Source organism: Salminus brasiliensis, chromosome 15 (genome assembly GCF_030463535.1).
Source record: "Salminus brasiliensis chromosome 15, fSalBra1.hap2, whole genome shotgun sequence".
NCBI classification, from domain to species: domain Eukaryota; kingdom Metazoa; phylum Chordata; class Actinopteri; order Characiformes; family Bryconidae; genus Salminus; species Salminus brasiliensis.
Window position 1 is genome coordinate 36,529,700 of NC_132892.1, and position 20,658 is coordinate 36,550,357.

The following is a 20,658-nucleotide window of genomic DNA, read 5'->3' on the forward strand; positions in this document are numbered from 1 at the left end:
GTGTGTGTGTGTGTGTGTGGGTGGGTGTGTGTGTCGTAAGTGCTAATTTCTGATCACAGGTTCATGTGTTAAAAACTTACACCCCTCTTTAGCGCTTGTTGCAGAAACATGTGAGAACACAGCTGAGAAACGCCCTGAACACACAGCACTGCTGCACTGCACACCGCCTCAATCACAAGAGCTTAGGGGTTAGGGGTTAGAGAATAGGGAATAGGGGTTAGGGGTTAGTGATTAGGGGTTAGTAATTGGGATTAGTGTATAGGGGCTAGTGATTAGGGGTTAGTAATTGGGATTAGTGTATAGGGGTTAGTGATTAGGGGTTAGTGATTAGGGGTTTTTAGATTGGGGTTAGGGAAGAGGGGTTAGTGATTAGGGGTTAGTAATTGGAATTAGTGTATAGGGGTTAGGGAATAAGGGTTTTTAAATTAGGGTTAGGGAAGAGGGGTTAGTGATTAGGGGTTAGTGATTGGGATAAATTATTAGGGGTTAGTGATTAGGGTTTTTTAGATTGGGGTTAGGGATTAGGGGTTAGTGATTGGAATTAGTGATTGGGATTAGTGATTGGGATTAGTGATTATGTTTTTTTAGATTGTATAAGGCTGTCTGTGATTGGATGTATAAGACTGGCTGTCTGTGATTGGATGTATATGATTGGATGTCTGTGATTGGATGTATATGATTGGATGTATAAGACTGGCTGTCTGTGATTGGATGTATAAGACTGGCTGTCTGTGATTGGATGTGTAAGACTGGCTGTCTGTGATTGGATGTGTAAGACTGGCTGTCTGCTATCTGGGTGGAGGTGGGAAGAAAGGGTTCTGATCTGGTCCTTGGTGAGATTAGGATTAGAATTAGGAATAAGGGATCAAGAGGAGTAAGTTTTTAGGATCCTGTTTGAGAATTACATTTATAGTGATTAGGATTGATAGATAGATAGTGACTAGGCTATAGGGATCTAGTTTAGGGATCAGGTTTAGGGAACAGGGTTTAGGGGATCAGGTTTAGGCAATAGGGGTTAGGGACTATGTTATAGGGATGATTATTTAGGGATCATTATTTAGGGACTAGGCTATAGGGATCATGTTTTAGGGATCATGTTTTAGGGATCATGTTTTAGGGATCAGGTTTTAGGGATAATTATTTAGGGATGATTATTTAGGGACTAGGCTATAGGGATCATGTTTTAGGGATCATGTTTTAGGGATCATGTTTTAGAGATCAGGTTTTAGAGATCATGTTTTAGGGATCATGTTTTAGAGATCAGGTTTTAGGGATCATGTTTTAGAGATCAGGTTTTAGGGATCATGTTTTAGGGATAATTATTTAGGGATGATTATTTAGGGACTAGGCTATAGGGATCAGATTTTATGGTTTAGCATGAATGAACACACTTGTGGAGTTTAGAAAGTTTGTTATTGGTTGTTTCAGATGATTAATAGATGATTATTGTAAGGAGTGGACGTTTGAACCTGAGCTCTAAGAGGGTATAATGAGAACAGGTCTGTCATCAAGATCAGATGAAATCATGTCAAACCCCAGATCACTTCTGCAGAGGAGCAGAGGCCCAACCACAAGGAAGTGTAAATGCAACTTGCCTCGAAACCTGGTGAAGGAGGGTGGGAAAGCAGACAGACACACCGAGAGCGCGAGAGAGTGTAAGAGAGAGAGAGAGAGAGAGAGAGAGAGAGAGAGAGAGACAGAGAGTGAGAGTGAGTTCAGTGATGAGCAGAGGAGGCTATGGAGGGGATGAAGGCTGTGTTGCTGCTGTTCTGGGGTAAGAGCTCTGCTGCTGTCCGTGTTTGTGTTTTAGGCTGAAGGCTGTTAGCTGGGTTTCAGGGCCTGTTTCTCAGGCCGGTGGAAAAGTGTTTTCAGTGTGTGTATTTATGTAAAACACCACTTCCTGTGCGCTTCAACCGCCGATACGTTAACGCTACCTGTTTCCTCCAGTACAACTGACTTCCATCGTCTACAGCACTACAGTTTTCTTCTTCAGCAGGTCTTTACTCCTGTCAGATATCAGCAGTTTGTGTGTTTCTCAGTGGAGACGTGTGCAGATGTATTTTTCTGTATTAAGGGTTAATAATTAATAATTAAGGGTGAGACTCTCTGCTGAGCTGGGCTGATGAACCCTGGCTCCTCAGTTTAACGCAGTAGTGGATTTTACTGCTCTGTGGACCCGTTTCTCACTGACACAGGCTGAGGAACACCCACTGTCTATTATTGCATGCATGGTTTTGTGTGTGTGTGTGTGTGCAGAAATTCCAGTAAGTATAAATATGAGCGCTGTTCACCGCCGCACCCTTTTTACCACACACTCATCAGCACCAACTCACTCGGAGTAAACTGCAGCTGATCTGTTCATTAAATGTTTAATATATTAATGTACATCAATATCAATCAATATCGCTACTTATTGACTCTGCTGCACTCCTTTCATATATTGTGATCATACTATATCTTTGCTGCGTTTGATTTAATTTCTCTACTTTTCAGACATTTCCTATTTATGTCTACTTCTTTATTATTATTATTATTATTAGATTTATTTAATAGTTGCTCTTTGGGTGTAACTGTGACCTTGAGATCATAATTTCATTCCACCCCATGTACCACATGTGATGCGAATGACAATAAAGCCTCCTGTAACCTCCTGTAATCAAACCGTCCATCAAACTTACATGACATATATACAGTTAATACATCTATAATCATTCACTATATATATACCTATGTTATTGTTATTGTTCACTATATAACTGTACACAGATCCATTACTTTACACCATCATACTAGATTAGGCTCTTATTCACGGTTGCAGCATTTAGCAGACACTCTTATCCAGAGGGACTCTTGTGTGCTTTAATTTCCAACATGGGAAAAAATCCTAAACTACCCTTAAACTCAGACACTGCCAGAACCAAACGCCAGGGCTGCTGCCTCAGATACACACATCACACCTGCAGAGAAATGGACTCAAATGGGTCAATATTAAGACTTAGTTCACACCCACTCTGAATTATTCAGCATCTATTATGGATAATTATAAAATATAAAGTATAAAGTATTCAGTACCTCCTATAAATGATTCAGTAGCCATTCTTATTTCTTTAGTATCGTGTATATCACATTATTCATTATCCAGCATGATTTATACTGTAGCCACTATTAATTATCCTCCTATATCTCTATATACTTTATTCAGTATACACTATAGTTTATTCAGTGACCACTAGGATTCATTAGGTTTCTACAATGAACTATTCAGTATCCACTATAAATTATTCAGTGTACACACTCCTCATTATCTCCTAGAATCAGAATCAGAAATACGTTATTGATCCCAAGAGGGAAATTGCAGTTACAAGCAATCATGTAAGAATAAACAGTCTATAAATAAAATATAAAACAAAAAAGAAGAATTGGAATATGTATATAAATGATAAATTAAATGAATATAATGTATATAAATGAATATAAAGTGAAATGGTAAAATGTATTAAATATTCATATGTTCTATTATTGGTTCATTATCCACTATGAATCCAGTGTTTCTGAGAGGACATGCTTTATATCACTACAGTAATTCTGCTGGAGCTCTGTGAGAATCTGACCCAGTGTCCGACTATAGAAAGACACCCATATTCACATTAGTGCTGGACACAGACCAAACTGAGCTCCCGCCATTAACCCATCCCTGCAGTGAACACACACACACATTGAGCTCTGCAGCGGCGGCACCTGCAGGGCATTAAGGGCCTTGCTCAAGGGCCCAACAGTGGCAGGTTGCCGAGCCCGGGAATCGAACCCACAACCCTGTCATCCACCGCCCGGACCTCTGACCCCTGTAGGGTGTGTGTAGCCTGTGGAGGGTGTTGCAGTGATCAGTGATCTGCTTTTCCGTCAGAATGACGTTTGTCTGTCAGTTGCAGTGTATCAATGATGACGAACCCAACCCCCTCTCCCTCACTCTGAGACCTGTAGATCTTTGAGGAACTGTGAGAATGCAAAACTCTTGCACATCTAGTTCCTCGTTTGATGTTGCATTTCCTCTTATAACCTCACACAGCAGATACACCCTTTTCTTCAGCTGTGGGACAGTAAAGTATACAGTGGGTCAGTGCAGACAGAGCAGCACAGATATTTGATACACCTGTTCACTGAATTCCTTGAAAGTCTTTAGTGGGAGACTTCATCAACAACATTCATCTATTTAAAACGCTTTTCCTCAAAGTGGATCATAATGATTTATTTATTTATTAATTAAATAGCAAAAACTCACTTTATTATATATATTATATATATCTATATTTATTATGAAATACCAAAACGTTTAAAACATCAGCGTCGGCCCTCAAAGCTGAAATCTTAATTTGCAGGACATTGTTAAACCCTAAACCTGCAACAGAAACAGAAACAGGACCAGGTGAGCAGGTGAGCAGGTCGGTAGGTCGGCAGGTCAGCAGGTTGCACCTATTTTCACAGCTCTCAGCTGGATGGGAAGGTTACACGGTCTGATGGGCACACCTGGAGCTCATTGCCTGGGTGCATTTCCACCCGGATGTAGTGGGAACTTGGATGTAGACTGGCTCCATCTCTGGCCTCTGTTTGCGAAGTCTCTGTGTTGTCCTGTTTGACGACCCTTTGTCTTGCTGATTCTGGATTGACCTGCTAAAGCCACCCTGGACATGCCGCCTACCTCCCTCCCTCTACCCACTCTCTCCTCCTCTATGGTATCTTGCAAGGTTTGGGTGACTGCTCGGCATCTGTGGAGCTCTGGCCAGGGCAGTTTCTCCTAAAGTGAGTCTCAGATACTGGTCTAACTGTGCTTTAAATCAGTGGGTCTCAGCTCTGGTCCTGGGACCCCACCACAATACTGCGGGTTCACCTTTTTTCCCTGACCAGTTTAGACATCACCAGTCCCACCAGTATCTAGAAGGTCTTCTGAGACACGTGAAGCTCCACCACATCTTCTCAAATTACCACTAACGCTATCAGCTAATTCTGTGTGTGTCTGTGTGTGTCTGTGTGTGTCGGTACAGCTGTGTCAGTTTCAGACAGCTTTAACATCGATATCACGAACACGGAGAGCTTTAATGGGAGTCAGGAGAATTTCTTTGGTTACCGGGTTCTTCAGTATAATTCCAGCAGCACACAGTGAGTACACATGCAGGGGGGTGGGGCTCAGTCTGACTGTGTTTGAGAGAGAGCGCTGACTGGCTGACTGTGTTTGAGAGTTAGCACTGATTGGCTGACTGTGTTTGAGAGAGAGAGCGCTGACTGGCTGACTGTGTTTGAGAGAGAGCGCTGATTGGCTGACTGTGTTTGAGAGAGGGCGCTGATTGGCTGACTGTGTTTGAGAGAGAGAGAGCGCTGACTGGCTGACTGTGTTTGAGAGAGAGGGAGCTGACTGGCTGACTGTGTTTGAGAGAGAGAGCTGATTGGCTGACTGTGTTTAAGAGGGAGCTGACTGGCTGACTGTGTTTGAGAGAGAGAGCTGACTGGCTGACTGTGTTTGAGAGAGAGAGCTGACTGGCCTACTGTGTTTGAGAGAGAGAGCTGACTGGCCTACTGTGTTTGAGAGAGAGAGCTGACTGGCTGACTGTGTTTGAGAGAGAGAGCTGACTGGCTGACTGTGTTTGAGAGAGAGCTGACTGGCTGACTGTGTTTGAGAGAGAGAGCTGACTGGCTGACTGTGTTTGAGAGAGAGAGAGAGAGAGAGCTGACTGGCTGACTGTTTGAGAGAGAGAGAGAGCTGACTGGCTGACTGTGTTTGAGAGAGAGCTGACTGGCTGACTGTGTTTGAGAGAGAGAGCGCTGACTGGCTGACTGTGTTTGAGAGAGAGCGCTGATTGGCTGACTGTGTTTGAGAGAGGGCGCTGATTGGCTGACTGTGTTTGAGAGAGCGCGCTGACTGGCTGACTGTGTTTGAGAGAGAGGGAGCTGACTGGCTGACTGTGTTTGAGAGAGAGAGCTGATTGGCTGACTGTGTTTAAGAGGGAGCTGACTGGCTGACTGTGTTTGAGAGAGAGAGCTGACTGGCTGACTGTGTTTGAGAGAGAGAGCTGACTGGCCTACTGTGTTTGAGAGAGAGAGCTGACTGGCTGACTGTGTTTGAGAGAGAGAGAGAGAGAGAGCTGACTGGCTGACTGTGTTTGAGAGAGAGAGCTGACTGGCTGACTGTGTTTGAGAGAGAGAGAGAGCTGACTGGCTGACTGTGTTTGAGAGAGAGAGCTGACTGGCTGACTGTGTTTGAGAGAGAGAGCGCTGACTGGCTGACTGTGTTTGAGAGAGAGCGCTGATTGGCTGACTGTGTTTGAGAGAGGGCGCTGATTGGCTGACTGTGTTTGAGAGAGCGCGCTGACTGGCTGACTGTGTTTGAGAGAGAGGGAGCTGACTGGCTGACTGTGTTTGAGAGAGAGAGCTGATTGGCTGACTGTGTTTAAGAGGGAGCTGACTGGCTGACTGTGTTTGAGAGAGAGAGCTGACTGGCTGACTGTGTTTGAGAGAGAGAGAGAGAGAGAGCTGACTGGCTGACTGTGTTTGAGAGAGAGAGAGAGCTGACTGGCTGACTGTGTTTGAGAGAGAGAGAGAGCTGACTGGCTGACTGTGTTTGAGAGAGAGCGCTGATTGGCTGACTGTGTTTGAGAGAGGGCGCTGATTGGCTGACTGTGTTTGAGAGAGCGCGCTGACTGGCTGACTGTGTTTGAGAGAGAGGGAGCTGACTGGCTGACTGTGTTTGAGAGAGAGAGCTGATTGGCTGACTGTGTTTAAGAGGGAGCTGACTGGCTGACTGTGTTTGAGAGAGAGAGCTGACTGGCTGACTGTGTTTGAGAGAGAGAGCTGACTGGCCTACTGTGTTTGAGAGAGAGAGCTGACTGGCTGACTGTGTTTGAGAGAGAGAGAGAGAGAGAGCTGACTGGCCTACTGTGTTTGAGAGAGAGCTGACTGGCTGACTGTGTTTGAGAGAGAGAGAGAGCTGACTGGCTGACTGTGTTTGAGAGAGAGCGCTGATTGGCTGACTGTGTTTGAGAGAGGGCGCTGATTGGCTGACTGTGTTTGAGAGAGCGCGCTGACTGGCTGACTGTGTTTGAGAGAGAGGGAGCTGACTGGCTGACTGTGTTTGAGAGAGAGAGCTGACTGGCTGACTGTGTTTGAGAGAGAGAGCTGACTGGCTGACTGTTTGAGAGAGAGAGAGAGCTGACTGGCTGACTGTTTGAGAGAGAGCGCTGATTGGCTGATTGTGTTTAAGAGGGAGCTGACTGGCTGACTGTGTTTGAGAGAGAGAGAGCTGACTGGCTGACTGTTTGAGAGAGAGCGCTGATTGGCTGATTGTGTTTAAGAGGGAGCTGACTGGCTGACTGTGTTTGAGAGAGAGCTGACTGGCTGACTGTTTGAGAGAGAGAGAGAGCTGACTGGCTGACTGTGTTTGAGAGAGAGAGAGAGCTGACTGGCTGACTGTTTGAGAGAGAGAGAGAGAGAGAGCTGACTGGCTGACTGTGTTTGAGAGAGAGAGATGACTGGCTGACTGTGTTTGAGAGAGAGAGAGAGCTGACTGGCTGACTGTTTGAGAGAGAGAGAGCTGATTGGCTGATTGTGTTTAAGAGGGAGCTGACTGGCTGACTGTGTCTGAGAGAGAGCGCTGACTGGCTGACTGTGTTTGAGAGAGAGAGCGCTGACTGGCTGACTGTGTTTGAGAGAGAGAGAGCTGACTGGCCTACTGTGTTTGAGAGAGAGAGCGCTGACTGGCTGACTGTGTTTGAGAGAGAGAGAGCTGACTGGCTGACTGTGTTTGAGAGGGAGCTGACTGGCTGACTGTTTGAGAGAGAGAGGGAGCTGACTGGCTGACTGTGTTTGAGAGAGAGAGCTGATTGGCTGACTGTGTTTAAGAGAGAGCTGACTGGCTGACTGTATTTGAGAGAGAGAGCTGACTGGCTGACTGTGTTTGAGAGAGAGAGAGCTGACTGGCTGACTGTGTTTGAGAGAGAGCGCTGACTGGCTGACTGTTTGAGAGAGAGCGCTGATTGGCTGACTGTGTTTAAGAGGGAGCTGACTGGCTGACTGTGTTTGAGAGAGAGCGCTGATTGGCTGACTGTGTTTAAGAGGGAGCTGACTGGCTGACTGTGTTTGAGAGAGAGAGATGACTGGCTGACTGTTTGAGAGAGAGCGCTGATTGGCTGACTGTGTTTAAGAGGGAGCTGACTGGCTGACTGTTTGAGAGAGAGCGCTGATTGGCTGACTGTGTTTAAGAGGGAGCTGACTGGCTGACTGTGTTTGAGAGAGAGAGATGACTGGCTGACTGTTTGAGAGAGAGCGCTGATTGGCTGACTGTGTTTGAGAGAGAGAGAGCTGACTGGATGACTGTTTGAGAGAGAGAGAGAGCTGACTGGCTGACTGTGTTTGAGAGAGAGAGAGAGCTGACTGGCTGACTGTGTTTGAGAGGGAGCTGACTGGCTGACTGTGTTTGAGAGGGAGCTGATTGGCTGACTGTGTTTGACAGAGAGAGAGAGCTGACTGGCTGACTGTGTTTGAGAGGGAGCTGATTGGCTGACTGTGTTTGACAGAGAGAGAGAGCTGACTGGCTGACTGTGTTTAAGAGGGAGCTGACTGGCTGACTGTGTTTGAGAGAGAGAGAGAGCTGACTGGCTGACCGTGTTTGAGAGAGAGAGAGCTGACTGGCTGACTGTGTTTGAGAGGGAGCTGACTGGCTGACTGTGTTTGAGAGAGAGAGAGAGCTGACTGGCTGACTGTGTTTGAGAGAGAGAGAGCTGACTGGATGACTGTTTGAGAGAGAGAGAGAGCTGACTGGCTGACTGTGTTTGAGAGAGAGAGAGAGCTGACTGGCTGACTGTGTTTGAGAGGGAGCTGACTGGCTGACTGTGTTTGAGAGGGAGCTGATTGGCTGACTGTGTTTGACAGAGAGAGAGAGCTGACTGGCTGACTGTGTTTGAGAGGGAGCTGATTGGCTGACTGTGTTTGACAGAGAGAGAGAGCTGACTGGCTGACTGTGTTTAAGAGGGAGCTGACTGGCTGACTGTGTTTGAGAGAGAGAGAGAGCTGACTGGCTGACCGTGTTTGAGAGAGAGAGAGCTGACTGGATGACTGTTTGAGAGAGAGAGGGAGCTGACTGGCTGACTTTGTTTGAGAGAGAGCGCTGATTGGCTGACTGTGTTTGAGAGAGAGCGCTGATTGGCTGACTGTGTTTGAGAGAGAGAGAGAGAGAGCTGACTGGCTGACTGTGTTTGAGAGAGAGAGAGCTGACTGGCTGACTGTGAGAGAGAGAGAGCTGACTATGTTTGAGAGAGGGAGCTGACTGGCTGACTGTGTTGGAGAGAGAGAGAGCTGACTGGCTGACTGTGTTTGAGAGAGAGCTGACTGGCTGACTGTGTTTGAGAGAGAGAGAGCGCTGATTGGCTGACTGTGTTTGAGAGAGAGAGAGCTGACTGGCTGACTGTGTTTGAGAGAGAGAGCTGACTATGTTTGAGAGAGAGAGCTGACTGGCTGACTGTGTTTGAGAGGGAGCTGACTGGCTGACTGTGTTTGAGAGAGAGAGCTGACTGGCTGACTGTGTTTGAGAGAGAGAGAGCGCTGATTGGCTGACTGTGTTTGAGAGAGAGCGCTGATTGGCTGACTGTGTTTGAGAGAGAGAGAGAGAGCTGACTGGCTGACTGTGTTTGAGAGAGAGAGAGCTGACTGGCTGACTGTGTTTGAGAGAGAGAGCTGACTATGTTTGAGAGAGAGAGCTGACTGGCTGACTGTGTTTGAGAGGGAGCTGACTGGCTGACTGTGTTTGAGAGAGAGCACTGATTGGCTGACTGTGTTTGAGAGAGAGCGCTGACTGGCTGACTGTGTTTGAGAGAGAGAGAGCTGACTGGCTGACTGTGTTTGAGAGAGAGCTGACTGGCTGACTGTGTTTGAGAGAGAGAGAGCGCTGACTGGCTGACTGTGTTTGAGAGAGAGAGCTGACTGGCTGACTGTGTTTGAGAGAGAGAGGGAGCTGACTGGCTGACTGTGTTTGAGAGGGAGCTGACTGGCTGACTGTGTTTGAGAGAGAGCTGACTGGCTGACTGTGTTTGAGAGAGAGCGCTGATTGGCTGACTGTGTTTGAGAGAGAGAGAGCGCTGATTGGCTGACTGTGTTTGAGAGAGAGCTGACAGGCTGACTGTGTTTGAGAGAGAGCGCTGACTGTGTTTGAGAGAGAGAGAGAGAGAGCTGACTGGCTGACTGTGTTGGAGAGAGAGAGAGAGCTGACTGTGTTGGAGAGAGAGAGAGAGCTGACTGTGTTGGAAAGAGAGCTGACTGGCTGACTGTGTTTGAGAGAGAGAGAGAGCTGACTGACTGACTGTGTTTTAGAGAGAGAGCTGACTGGCTGACTGTGTTTGAGAGAGAGAGAGAGAGAGAGGGAGCTGACTGGCTGACTGTGTTTGAGAGAGAGCGCTGACTGGCTGACTGTTGGAGAGAGAGGGAGCTGACTGGCTGACTGTGTTTGAGAGAGAGCACCGATTGGCTGACTGTGTTTAAGAGGGAGCTGACTGGCTGACTGTGTTTGAGAGAGAGCGCTGACTGTGTTTGAGAGAGAGAGCTGACTGGCTGACTGTGTTTGAGAGAGAGAGAGCGCTGACTGGCTGACTGTGTTTGAGAGAGAGAGAGCTGACTGGCTGACTGTGTTTGAGAGAGAGAGGGAGCTGACTGGCTGACTGTGTTTGAGAGGGAGCTGACTGGCTGACTGTGTTTGAGAGAGAGCTGACTGGCTGACTGTGTTTGAGAGAGAGCGCTGATTGGCTGACTGTGTTTGAGAGAGAGAGAGCGCTGATTGGCTGACTGTGTTTGAGAGAGAGCTGACAGGCTGACTGTGTTTGAGAGAGAGCACTGACTGGCTGACTGTGTTGGAGAGAGAGAGAGAGCTGACTGTGTTGGAAAGAGAGCTGACTGGCTGACTGTGTTTGAGAGAGAGAGAGAGCTGACTGGCTGACTGTGTTTGAGAGAGAGAGAGAGCTGACTGGCTGACTGTGTTTGAGAGAGAGAGAGAGAGAGAGAGAGAGGGAGCTGACTGGCTGACTGTGTTTGAGAGAGAGCACCGATTGGCTGACTGTGTTTAAGAGGGAGCTCACTGGCTGACTGTGTTTGAGAGGGAGCTGACTGGCTGACTGTGTTTGAGAGAGAGAGGGAGCTGACTGGCTGACTGTGTTGGAGAGAGAGCGCTGACTGTGTTTGAGAGAGAGAGCTGACTGGCTGACTGTGTTTGAGAGAGAGAGCTGACTGGCTGACTGTGTTTGAGAGAGAGCACTGATTGGCTGACTGTGTTTGAGAGAGAGCACTAATTGACTGACTGTGTTTGAGAGCGAGAGAGCTGACTGGCTGACTGTGTTGGAGAGAGAGAGCTGTCTGGCTGACTGTGTTTGAGAGAGAGAGAAAGCTGACTGGCTGACTGTTTGAGAGAGAGAGAGCTGATTGGCTGACTGTGTTTAAGAGGGAGCTGACTGGCTGACTGTGTTTGAGAGAGAGAGAGCTGACTGGCTGACTGTGTTTGAGAGAGAGAGAAAGCTGACTGGCTGACTGTTTGAGAGAGAGAGAGCTGATTGGCTGACTGTGTTTAAGAGGGAGCTGACTGGCTGACTGTGTTTGAGAGAGAGGGAGCTGACTGGCTGACTGTGTTTGAGAGAGAGCTGACTAGGTGACTGTGTTTGAGAGAGAGAGCTGACTGGCTGACTGTGTTTGAGAGAGAGAGAGAGCTGACTGGCTGACTGTGTTTGAGAGAGAGAGAGAGAGCTGACTGGCTGACTGTGTTTGAGAGAGAGAGAGAGAGAGCTGACGGGCTGACTGTGTTTTAGAGAGAGCACCGATTGGCTGACTGTGTTTAAGAGGGAGCTGACTGGCTGACTGTGTTTGAGAGAGAGAGATGACTGGCTGACTGTGTTGGAGAGAGAGAGAGAGAGCTGACTGGCTGACTGTGTTTGAGAGAGAGAGCTGACTGGCTGACTGTGTTTGAGAGAGAGAGAGAGCTGACTGGCTGGCTGTGTTTGAGAGAGAGAGAGCGCTGATTGGCTGACTGTGTTTGAGAGAGAGAGCTGACTGGCTGACTGTGTTTGAGAGAGCGCTGATTGGCTGACTGTGTTTGAGAGAGAGAGAGCTGACTGGCTGACTGTGTTTAAGAGAACGCTGATTGACTGTTTGTGAGAAAGCGCTGACTGGCTGACTGTTGGAGAGAGAGAGCTGACTGTGCTTGAAAGAGAGTGCTGATTGGCTGACTGTGTTTGAGAGAGGGAGCTGACTGGCTGACTGTTTGAGAGAGCGCTGACTGGCTGACTGTGTTTGAGAGAGAGAGCTCTGGCTGACTGTGTTTGAGAGAGAGAGAGAGCTGACTGTGTTTGAGAGAGAGAGAGAGCTGACTGGCTGACTGTGTTTGAGAGAGAGAGCTCTGACTGGCTGACTGTTTGAGAGAGAGAGAGAGCTGATTGGCTGACTGTGTTTGAGAGAGAGCGCTGACTGGCTGACTGTGTTTGAGAGAGAGAGCTCTGGCTGACTGTGTTTGAGAGAGAGCACTGACTGGCTGACTGTGTTTGAGAGAGAGAGCTCTGACTGGCTGACTGTGTTTGAGAGAGAGAGAGAGAGAACTGATTGGCTGACTGTGTTTGAGAGAGAGAGCTGACTGGCTGACTGTGTTTGAGAGAGAGAGCTCTGACTGGCTGACTGTTTGAGAGAGAGAGAGAGCTGATTGGCTGACTGTGTTTGAGAGAGAGAGCTGACTGGCTGACTGTGTTTGAGAGAGAGAGCTCTGGCTGACTGTGTTTGAGAGAGAGCTCTGACTGGCTGACTGTGTTTGAGAGAGAGAGAGAGCTGACTGTGTTTGAGAGAGAGAGAGAGCTGACTGGCTGACTGTGTTTGAGAGAGAGAGCTGATTGGCTGACTGTGTTTGAGAGAGAGAGCTCTGGCTGACTGTGTTTGAGAGAGAGCTCTGACTGGCTGACTGTGTTTGAGAGAGAGAGAGAGCTGACTGTGTTTGAGAGAGAGAGAGAGCTGACTGGCTGACTGTGTTTGAGAGAGAGAGCTGATTGGCTGACTGTGTTTGAGAGAGAGAGCTGACTGGCTGACTGTGTTTGAGAGAGAGAGCTCTGGCTGACTGTGTTTGAGAGAGAGAGCTCTGACTGGCTGACTGTGTTTGAGAGAGAGAGCGCTGACTGGCTGACTGTGTTTGAGAGAGAGAGCTGACTGGCTGACTGTGTTTGAGAGAGAGAGCTCTGACTGGCTGACTGTGTTTGAGAGAGAGAGAGCTGATTGTGTTTGAGAGGGTGAGAGAGCTGATTGGCTGACTGCGTTTGTGAAAGAGAGAGCTGACTGGCTGACTGTTGGAGAGAGGGAGAGAGAGCTGACTGGCTGACTGCGTTTGGGAGAGAGAGAGCTGACTGTGTTTGAGAGAGAGAGAGAGAGAGCTGATTGGCTGACTGTGTTTGAGAGAGAGAGCTGATTGGCTGACTGTGTTTGAGAGAGAGAGCTGATTGGCTGACTGTGTTTGAGAGAGAGCTGACTGGCTGACTGTGTTTGAGAGAGAGAGCTCTGACTGGCTGACTGTGTTTGAGAGAGAGAGCTGACTGGCTGACTGTGTTTGAGAGAGAGAGAGAGAGAGCTGACTGGCTGACTGTGTTTGAGAGAGAGAGAGCTGACTGGCTGACTGTGTTTGAGAGAGAGAGAGCTGACTGGCCTACTGTGTTTGTGAGAGAGAGAGCTGACTGGCTGACTGTGTTTGAGAGAGAGGGAGCTGACTGGCTGACTGTGTTTGAGAGAGAGAGAGCTGACTGGCCTACTGTGTTTGAGAGAGAGCTGACTGGATGACTGTGTTTGAGAGAGAGAGAGAGAGAGAGGGAGCTGACTGGCTGACTGTGTTTGTGAGAGAGAGAGAGAGCTGACTGGCTGACTGTGTTTGTGAGAGAGAGAGCTGACTGGATGACTGTGTTTGAGAGAGAGAGATGACTGGCTGACTGTGTTTGAGAGAGCGCTGATTGGCTGACTGTGTTTGAGAGAGAGAGAGCTGACTGGCTGACTGTGTTTAAGAGAACGCTGATTGACTGTTTGTGAGAAAGCGCTGACTGGCTGACTGTTGGAGAGAGAGAGCTGACTGTGCTTGAAAGAGAGTGCTGATTGGCTGACTGTGTTTGAGAGAGGGAGCTGACTGGCTGACTGTTTGAGAGAGCGCTGACTGGCTGACTGTGTTTGAGAGAGAGAGAGAGCTGACTGTGTTTGAGAGAGAGAGAGAGCTGACTGGCTGACTGTGTTTGAGAGAGAGAGCTCTGACTGGCTGACTGTTTGAGAGAGAGAGAGAGCTGATTGGCTGACTGTGTTTGAGAGAGAGAGCTGACTGGCTGACTGTGTTTGAGAGAGAGAGCTCTGGCTGACTGTGTTTGAGAGAGAGCACTGACTGGCTGACTGTGTTTGAGAGAGAGAGCTCTGACTGGCTGACTGTGTTTGAGAGAGAGAGAGAGAGAACTGATTGGCTGACTGTGTTTGAGAGAGAGAGCTGACTGGCTGACTGTGTTTGAGAGAGAGAGCTGACTGGCTGACTGTGTTTGAGAGAGAGAGCTCTGACTGGCTGACTGTGTTTGAGAGAGAGAGAGAGCTGATTGGCTAACTGTGTTTGAGAGAGAGAGCTGACTGGCTGACTGTGTTTGAGAGAGAGAGCTCTGGCTGAATGTGTTTGAGAGAGAGCTCTGACTGGCTGACTGTGTTTGAGAGAGAGAGAGAGCTGACTGTGTTTGAGAGAGAGAGAGAGCTGACTGGCTGACTGTGTTTGAGAGAGAGAGCTGACTGGCTGACTGTGTTTGAGAGAGAGAGCTCTGGCTGACTGTGTTTGAGAGAGAGAGAGAGCTGACTGGCTGACTGTGTTTGAGAGAGAGAGCTGACTGGCTGACTGTGTTTGAGAGAGAGAGCTCTGGCTGACTGTGTTTGAGAGAGAGAGCTCTGACTGGCTGACTGTGTTTGAGAGAGAGAGCGCTGACTGGCTGACTGTGTTTGAGAGAGAGAGCTCTGACTGGCTGACTGTGTTTGAGAGAGAGAGCTGACTGGCTGACTGTGTTTGAGAGAGAGAGAGAGCTGACTGGCTGACTGTGTTTGAGAGAGAGAGCTGACTGGCTGACTGTGTTTGAGAGAGAGAGCTCTGGCTGACTGTGTTTGAGAGAGAGAGCTCTGACTGGCTGACTGTGTTTGAGAGAGAGAGCTCTGACTGGCTGACTGTGTTTGAGAGAGAGCACTGACTGGCTGACTGTGTTTGAGAGAGAGGGAGCTGACTGTGTTTGAGAGAGAGAGCTGACTGGCTGACTGTGTTTGAGAGAGAGAGCTCTGACTGGCTGACTGTGTTTGAGAGAGAGAGAGCTGATTGTGTTTGAGAGAGAGAGAGCTGATTGTGTTTGAGAGGGTGAGAGAGCTGATTGGCTGACTGCGTTTGTGAAAGAGAGAGCTGACTGGCTGACTGTTGGAGAGAGGGAGAGAGAGCTGACTGGCTGACTGCGTTTGGGAGAGAGAGAGCTGACTGTGTTTGAGAGAGAGAGAGAGAGAGCTGATTGGCTGACTGTTTGAGAGAGAGAGCTGACTGGCTGACTGTGTTTGTGAGAGAGAGAGGGAGCTGACTGGCTGACTGTGTTTGAGAGAGAGAGAGAGAGAGAGAGAGAGCTGACTGGCTGACTGTGTTTGAGAGAGAGAGAGAGAGAGAGAGAGCTGATTGGCTGACTGTGTTTGAGAGAGAGAGCTGATTGGCTGACTGTGTTTGAGAGAGAGAGCTGACTGGCTGACTGTGTTTGAGAGAGAGAGCTCTGACTGGCTGACTGTGTTTGAGAGAGAGAGCTGACTGGCTGACTGTGTTTGAGAGAGAGAGAGAGAGAGCTGACTGGCTGACTGTGTTTGAGAGAGAGGGAGCTGACTGGCTGACTGTGTTTGAGAGAGAGGGAGCTGACTGGCTGACTGTGTTTGAGAGAGAGAGCTGACTGGCTGACTGTGTTTGTGAGAGAGAGAGCTCTGACTGGCTGACTGTGTTTGAGAGAGAGAGAGCTGACTGGCCTACTGTGTTTGTGAGAGAGAGAGAGAGCTGACTGGCTGACTGTGTTTGTGAGAGAGAGAGCTGACTGGCTGACTGTGTTTGAGAGAGAGAGAGAGAGAGAGAGGGAGCTGACTGGCTGACTGTGTTTGTGAGAGAGAGAGGGAGCTGACTGGCTGACTGTGTTTGAGAGAGAGAGCTGACTGGCTGACTGTGTTTGAGAGAGAGAGCTGACTGGCTGACTGTGTTTGAGAGAGAGAGCTGACTGGCTGACTGTGTTTGAGAGAGAGAGCTGACTGGCTGACTGTGTTTGAGAGAGAGAGAGCTGACTGGCTGACTGTGTTTGAGAGAGAGAGAGCTGACTGGCTGACTGTGTTTGAGAGAGAGAGAGCTGACTGGCCTACTGTGTTTGAGAGAGAGAGCTGACTGGCTGACTGTGTTTGAGAGAGAGAGCTGACTGGCTGACTGTGTTTGAGAGAGAGAGAGCTGACTGGCTGACTGTGTTTGAGAGAGAGAGAGCTGACTGGCTGACTGTGTTTGAGAGAGAGAGCTGACTGGCTGACTGTGTTTGAGAGAGAGAGCTGACTGGCTGACTGTGTTTGAGAGAGAGAGAGCTGACTGGCTGACTGTGTTTGAGAGAGAGAGAGCTGACTGGCTGACTGTGTTTGAGAGAGAGAGCTGACTGGCTGACTGTGTTTGAGAGAGAGAGAGCTGACTGGCTGACTGTGTTTGAGAGAGAGAGCTGACTGGCTGACTGTGTTTGAGAGAGAGAGAGCTGACTGGCTGACTGTGTTTGAGAGAGAGAGAGCTGACTGGCTGACTGTGTTTGAGAGAGAGAGCTGACTGGCTGACTGTGTTTGAGAGAGAGAGAGCTGACTGGCTGACTGTGTTTGAGAGAGAGAGAGCTGACTGGCTGACTGTGTTTGAGAGAGAGAGCTGACTGGCTGACTGTGTTTGAGAGAGAGCTGACTGGCTGACTGTTGGAGAGAGAGAGAGCTGACTGGCTGACTTTGTTGGAGAGAGAGAGCTGACTGGCTGACTTTGTTGGAGAGAGAGCTGACTGGCTGACTGTTTTGTGTGTGGCAGGATTCTGGTTAGTGCTCCGTTATCCTTGAATCAGTCCGGAGCGATTTACAGCTGCACAGTGAGGACAGGGAGCTGCAACCTGCTGCTTCAACAAGGTGCAAAAACACCACTTTCCATCACCACCTCACAGCCAAACACTGCCTCTACTGCTGACAGTAGCAGTCCAGTAAAAGCACTCAGTGGATTTTAGCACACAGAGCACAGTCCGTCTGATCAGCTTTATTGATCCACAGATTTTCAGAATGCCCGCTTCTTTGGAATGTCCATGGCAGTGAAGTCCACTCCTCCAGCCAGCCTGACCGTAAGCCTGAGTCCGAGCGTGAATGCCTGTTTCTGTCTAAAGGGTCATACTTCACACACTACACACCATACACAAACACACTACACACCATGCACACACACAATACACACCATACACACACGCGCACACACACACTATACACACACTCTACACACACACACTACAAACACACATTATACATGCACTCTACACACTATACACACACTCTACATACTATACACACACAGTACACACTATACACACACTACACACACAATCTACACACTATACACATACACTACACACAGTACACACTATACACACACTCTACACACACTACACACTATACACTATACACACACTAAATGTTGTAGACTGTATTTTCACTAAATGAGAAGTGAACGGTTGCTGCAGGACTGTCACCGCTCTAAGCTTTAACTGTGGCTTTAGACGTCCTCTCTGATTCTCAAGCCACGGCTGTATGTACTGGATGTATTGCTGAACATGAGCAAGGCTTATTTCTGTTATTGCTGTTAACTGCTGTGACCTGTCTGACTCCTGTGGTTGTGATGTAGAGCTGCAGTCCCAGTGTCTCTCATGACTGTGACGGAAACTCTTATCTCAGCGGCGTCTGCTACCATTTCAGCAGCACACTGGACATCAGCAGCAACAACACCGTCGCTGTTCAAGGTACGGCTAAGTAGTTCTTTCTATTCTGGGATGCCCCACAGATGTAGGTGCACATCTATAATCAGGAGGACAGAAAACTTTTGCTTCCCAGACAAGACAGAAATGCAAAGCTTCGGGGTCACTTCAGACCAAAACACAGAGGGTCGGCCTCCTCGTCACCCCCCACCCATGTTGCTGGCTCACCATGCACCTCTCAGACAGTACACTATATTTCCAAAAGGATTCACTTCGCACATCCCATGTGATATCCCATTCTTAATCATAACAGCTGCAGCTTCTCTGGGAAGGCTTTCCACAGGGTTTAGGAGTTTAGTGTTTATGGGAATTTCTGACCGTTCTTCTAGAAGCACATTTGTGAGGTCAGACACTGCTCTAATTCATCCCAATTCATTCAGGACAGTAAATCAAACACCTCACCACTGTGGCTATTTATGAACAGAACCAGAAAGGGCACGAGAGCTAGTGGATGTGCTGTAAAACTAACCAAGCGAACCTCAGAAACAGGCCTTCATTAGGAGGCAGGGGGTGGACAGTAGGGGCTGGTGGGACGACTGGACTCACCTTCATTATCTTAATGCAGTATTACGTAGCAGTGACAGATCTAGGGAATTGCTGAAACCTGATCCATCCACAGTTGGGCCACAGAATGCTTCAAAAGGGTGCTTCAACTCAATCTATCCTAACATTATTAGGGACAGGATATATTAGAATATAACATTCTTATATCCATCAGTCTTCACTGAAATCTAATAGTGAATGAACACAGAAGGTATGCACTGCTCAATCACAGTAATCATAGCACATCTTTACACCCTACGAGTCCATTCAGTTTATACTGCTGTGGCTGATTGAGCAGTTTAGCGTGTAATGTAAAATCCTGCTTGAGTAAGCAGCTGATGCGTGGTCAGTTTCAGTATCAGTCAGATCTGATCTCCCTGAAATGGAGTTATAGAATGACCTAATTATTGATTAGTTGAGTTGAGTTCACTTTTTGTTACTTTAACATTTTTAAAGACCAGAAATAAAACTTCAGCTCAACAGTGATAGAGTAACCAGAGCTTTAATATGATCTGTAGGATACTTGTTGTAATGCTTATCAACATGTTTTTTTTTTCTTTTTCTGCAGAATGCACAAAAGGTGTGGCGAACCTGGTCTTCCTGTTCGATGGCTCTGCCAGCATGAAGACTTCTGAGTTTGAGCTGAATAAAGAGTTCATCTGGAAAATTATCACACAGCTTAAAGACTCATCCATTCAGGTAAGGATCTGAATCCACTCTAAGGATTTTCTCTCTGGATTTAGGTTTCTTCATTCTCTCATCACTATCACTCCTACAGTTCATCTGAATCTGTAAATCATTCCTCTTACAAAGTTTTCACTTCTTCTCATGATGTGAACATGCTGACTGTTCTTCACAGTGCCTCATGATGAACAGACTGGGGGTCTGTAATGGTCATAATGGTCCAAATGTAGCTGAAATAAAATCATTTTAATTGATTTCCATTGAAAGTTAAGGTTTGGTGATACCAGGTTTTGTTCTGACAGTAATGAGGTTTAACTTAAATACACCAACTTTAAACATCATAATAATCCTCTTTTCTCCACCAGTTAACACAGTTCCCTAGAGTCTTAGTGAAATTACTGTGATGTACTCTGATCAAAATACCACAAGGGGCCACCCAGTACAGTCAGTACTCTCAGTACAGTCAGTACAGTCAGTACTCTCAGTACAGTCAGTACAGATAGAACTCTTAGTACAGTCAGCACAGTTGGTACTCTCAGTACAGTCAGTACAGACAGAACTCTCAGTACAGTCAGTACAGTCAGTACTCTCAGTACAGTCAGTACAGATAGAACTCTTAGTACAGTCAGCACAGTTGGTACTCTCAGTACAGTCAGTACAGACAGAACTCTCAGTACAGTCAGTACTCTCAGTACAGTCAGTACTTAATTGCAGTCAGTACAGTCGGTACTCTCAGTACAGTTGGTACTCTTCATGCTGCTTGAATGTTTAGCTGTACTCTAAGTGCAGTCTGTACTCTCAGTACAGTCAGTACAGTCAGCACAGTTGGTACTCTCAGTACAGTCAGTACTCTAAGTGCAGTCAATACTCTACATACAGTCAGTACTCTCAGTACAGTCGGTACTCTCAGTACAGTCAGTAAAGTCGGTACTCTCAGTACAGTCGGTACAGTCAGTACTCTTAGTGCTGCTTGAATGTTTATCTGTGAGTTCTGATGGTTCTGATTCTTGTCTGTTTGTGTTCAGTTTGCTGCCGTCCAGTTTTCTGAGCATCCCCGCACTGTTTTCACCTTTAAAGACTACATGGAGAACACTGCTGAGAAAAAGCTGAAGGATGAGCCACATATGAAGTCGCTCACAAACACTCACCAGGCTATTGACTATGTTCTGTAAGTAGTCCTGATGAGCTATGTGGAGCTATGGGTTCCAAATTCACTGCAAAAACACTGTTAAATTAAGAACAGCGTTGAAGTTTGCAGTCAGTACAGTCAGTACAGTCAGACACTGCAGTCAGCACAGTCAGCACAGTCAGAGCAGTCAGGACAGTCTGTACAGTCAGAGCA

At 47.6% G+C, this 20,658-nt stretch overlaps 1 protein-coding gene across 1 annotated transcript in view; it reads left to right on the top strand.

Annotated features, from left to right (window-relative positions):
- Window positions 1-1,633: 1,633 nt before the first annotated feature.
- Window positions 1,634-20,658, top strand: part of LOC140536299 (integrin alpha-M) — a 38,052-nt gene continuing 19,027 nt past the window's right edge. Inside the window, exons 1-7 of the mRNA XM_072658024.1 lie at window positions 1,634-1,774; window positions 5,040-5,154; window positions 17,105-17,199; window positions 17,338-17,405; window positions 17,960-18,074; window positions 19,201-19,331; window positions 20,342-20,484. Coding sequence (XP_072514125.1) covers window positions 1,738-1,774; window positions 5,040-5,154; window positions 17,105-17,199; window positions 17,338-17,405; window positions 17,960-18,074; window positions 19,201-19,331; window positions 20,342-20,484 — 704 coding nt within the window. The 5' untranslated portion in view covers window positions 1,634-1,737. The remainder of the gene's footprint in view (window positions 1,775-5,039; window positions 5,155-17,104; window positions 17,200-17,337; window positions 17,406-17,959; window positions 18,075-19,200; window positions 19,332-20,341; window positions 20,485-20,658) is intronic.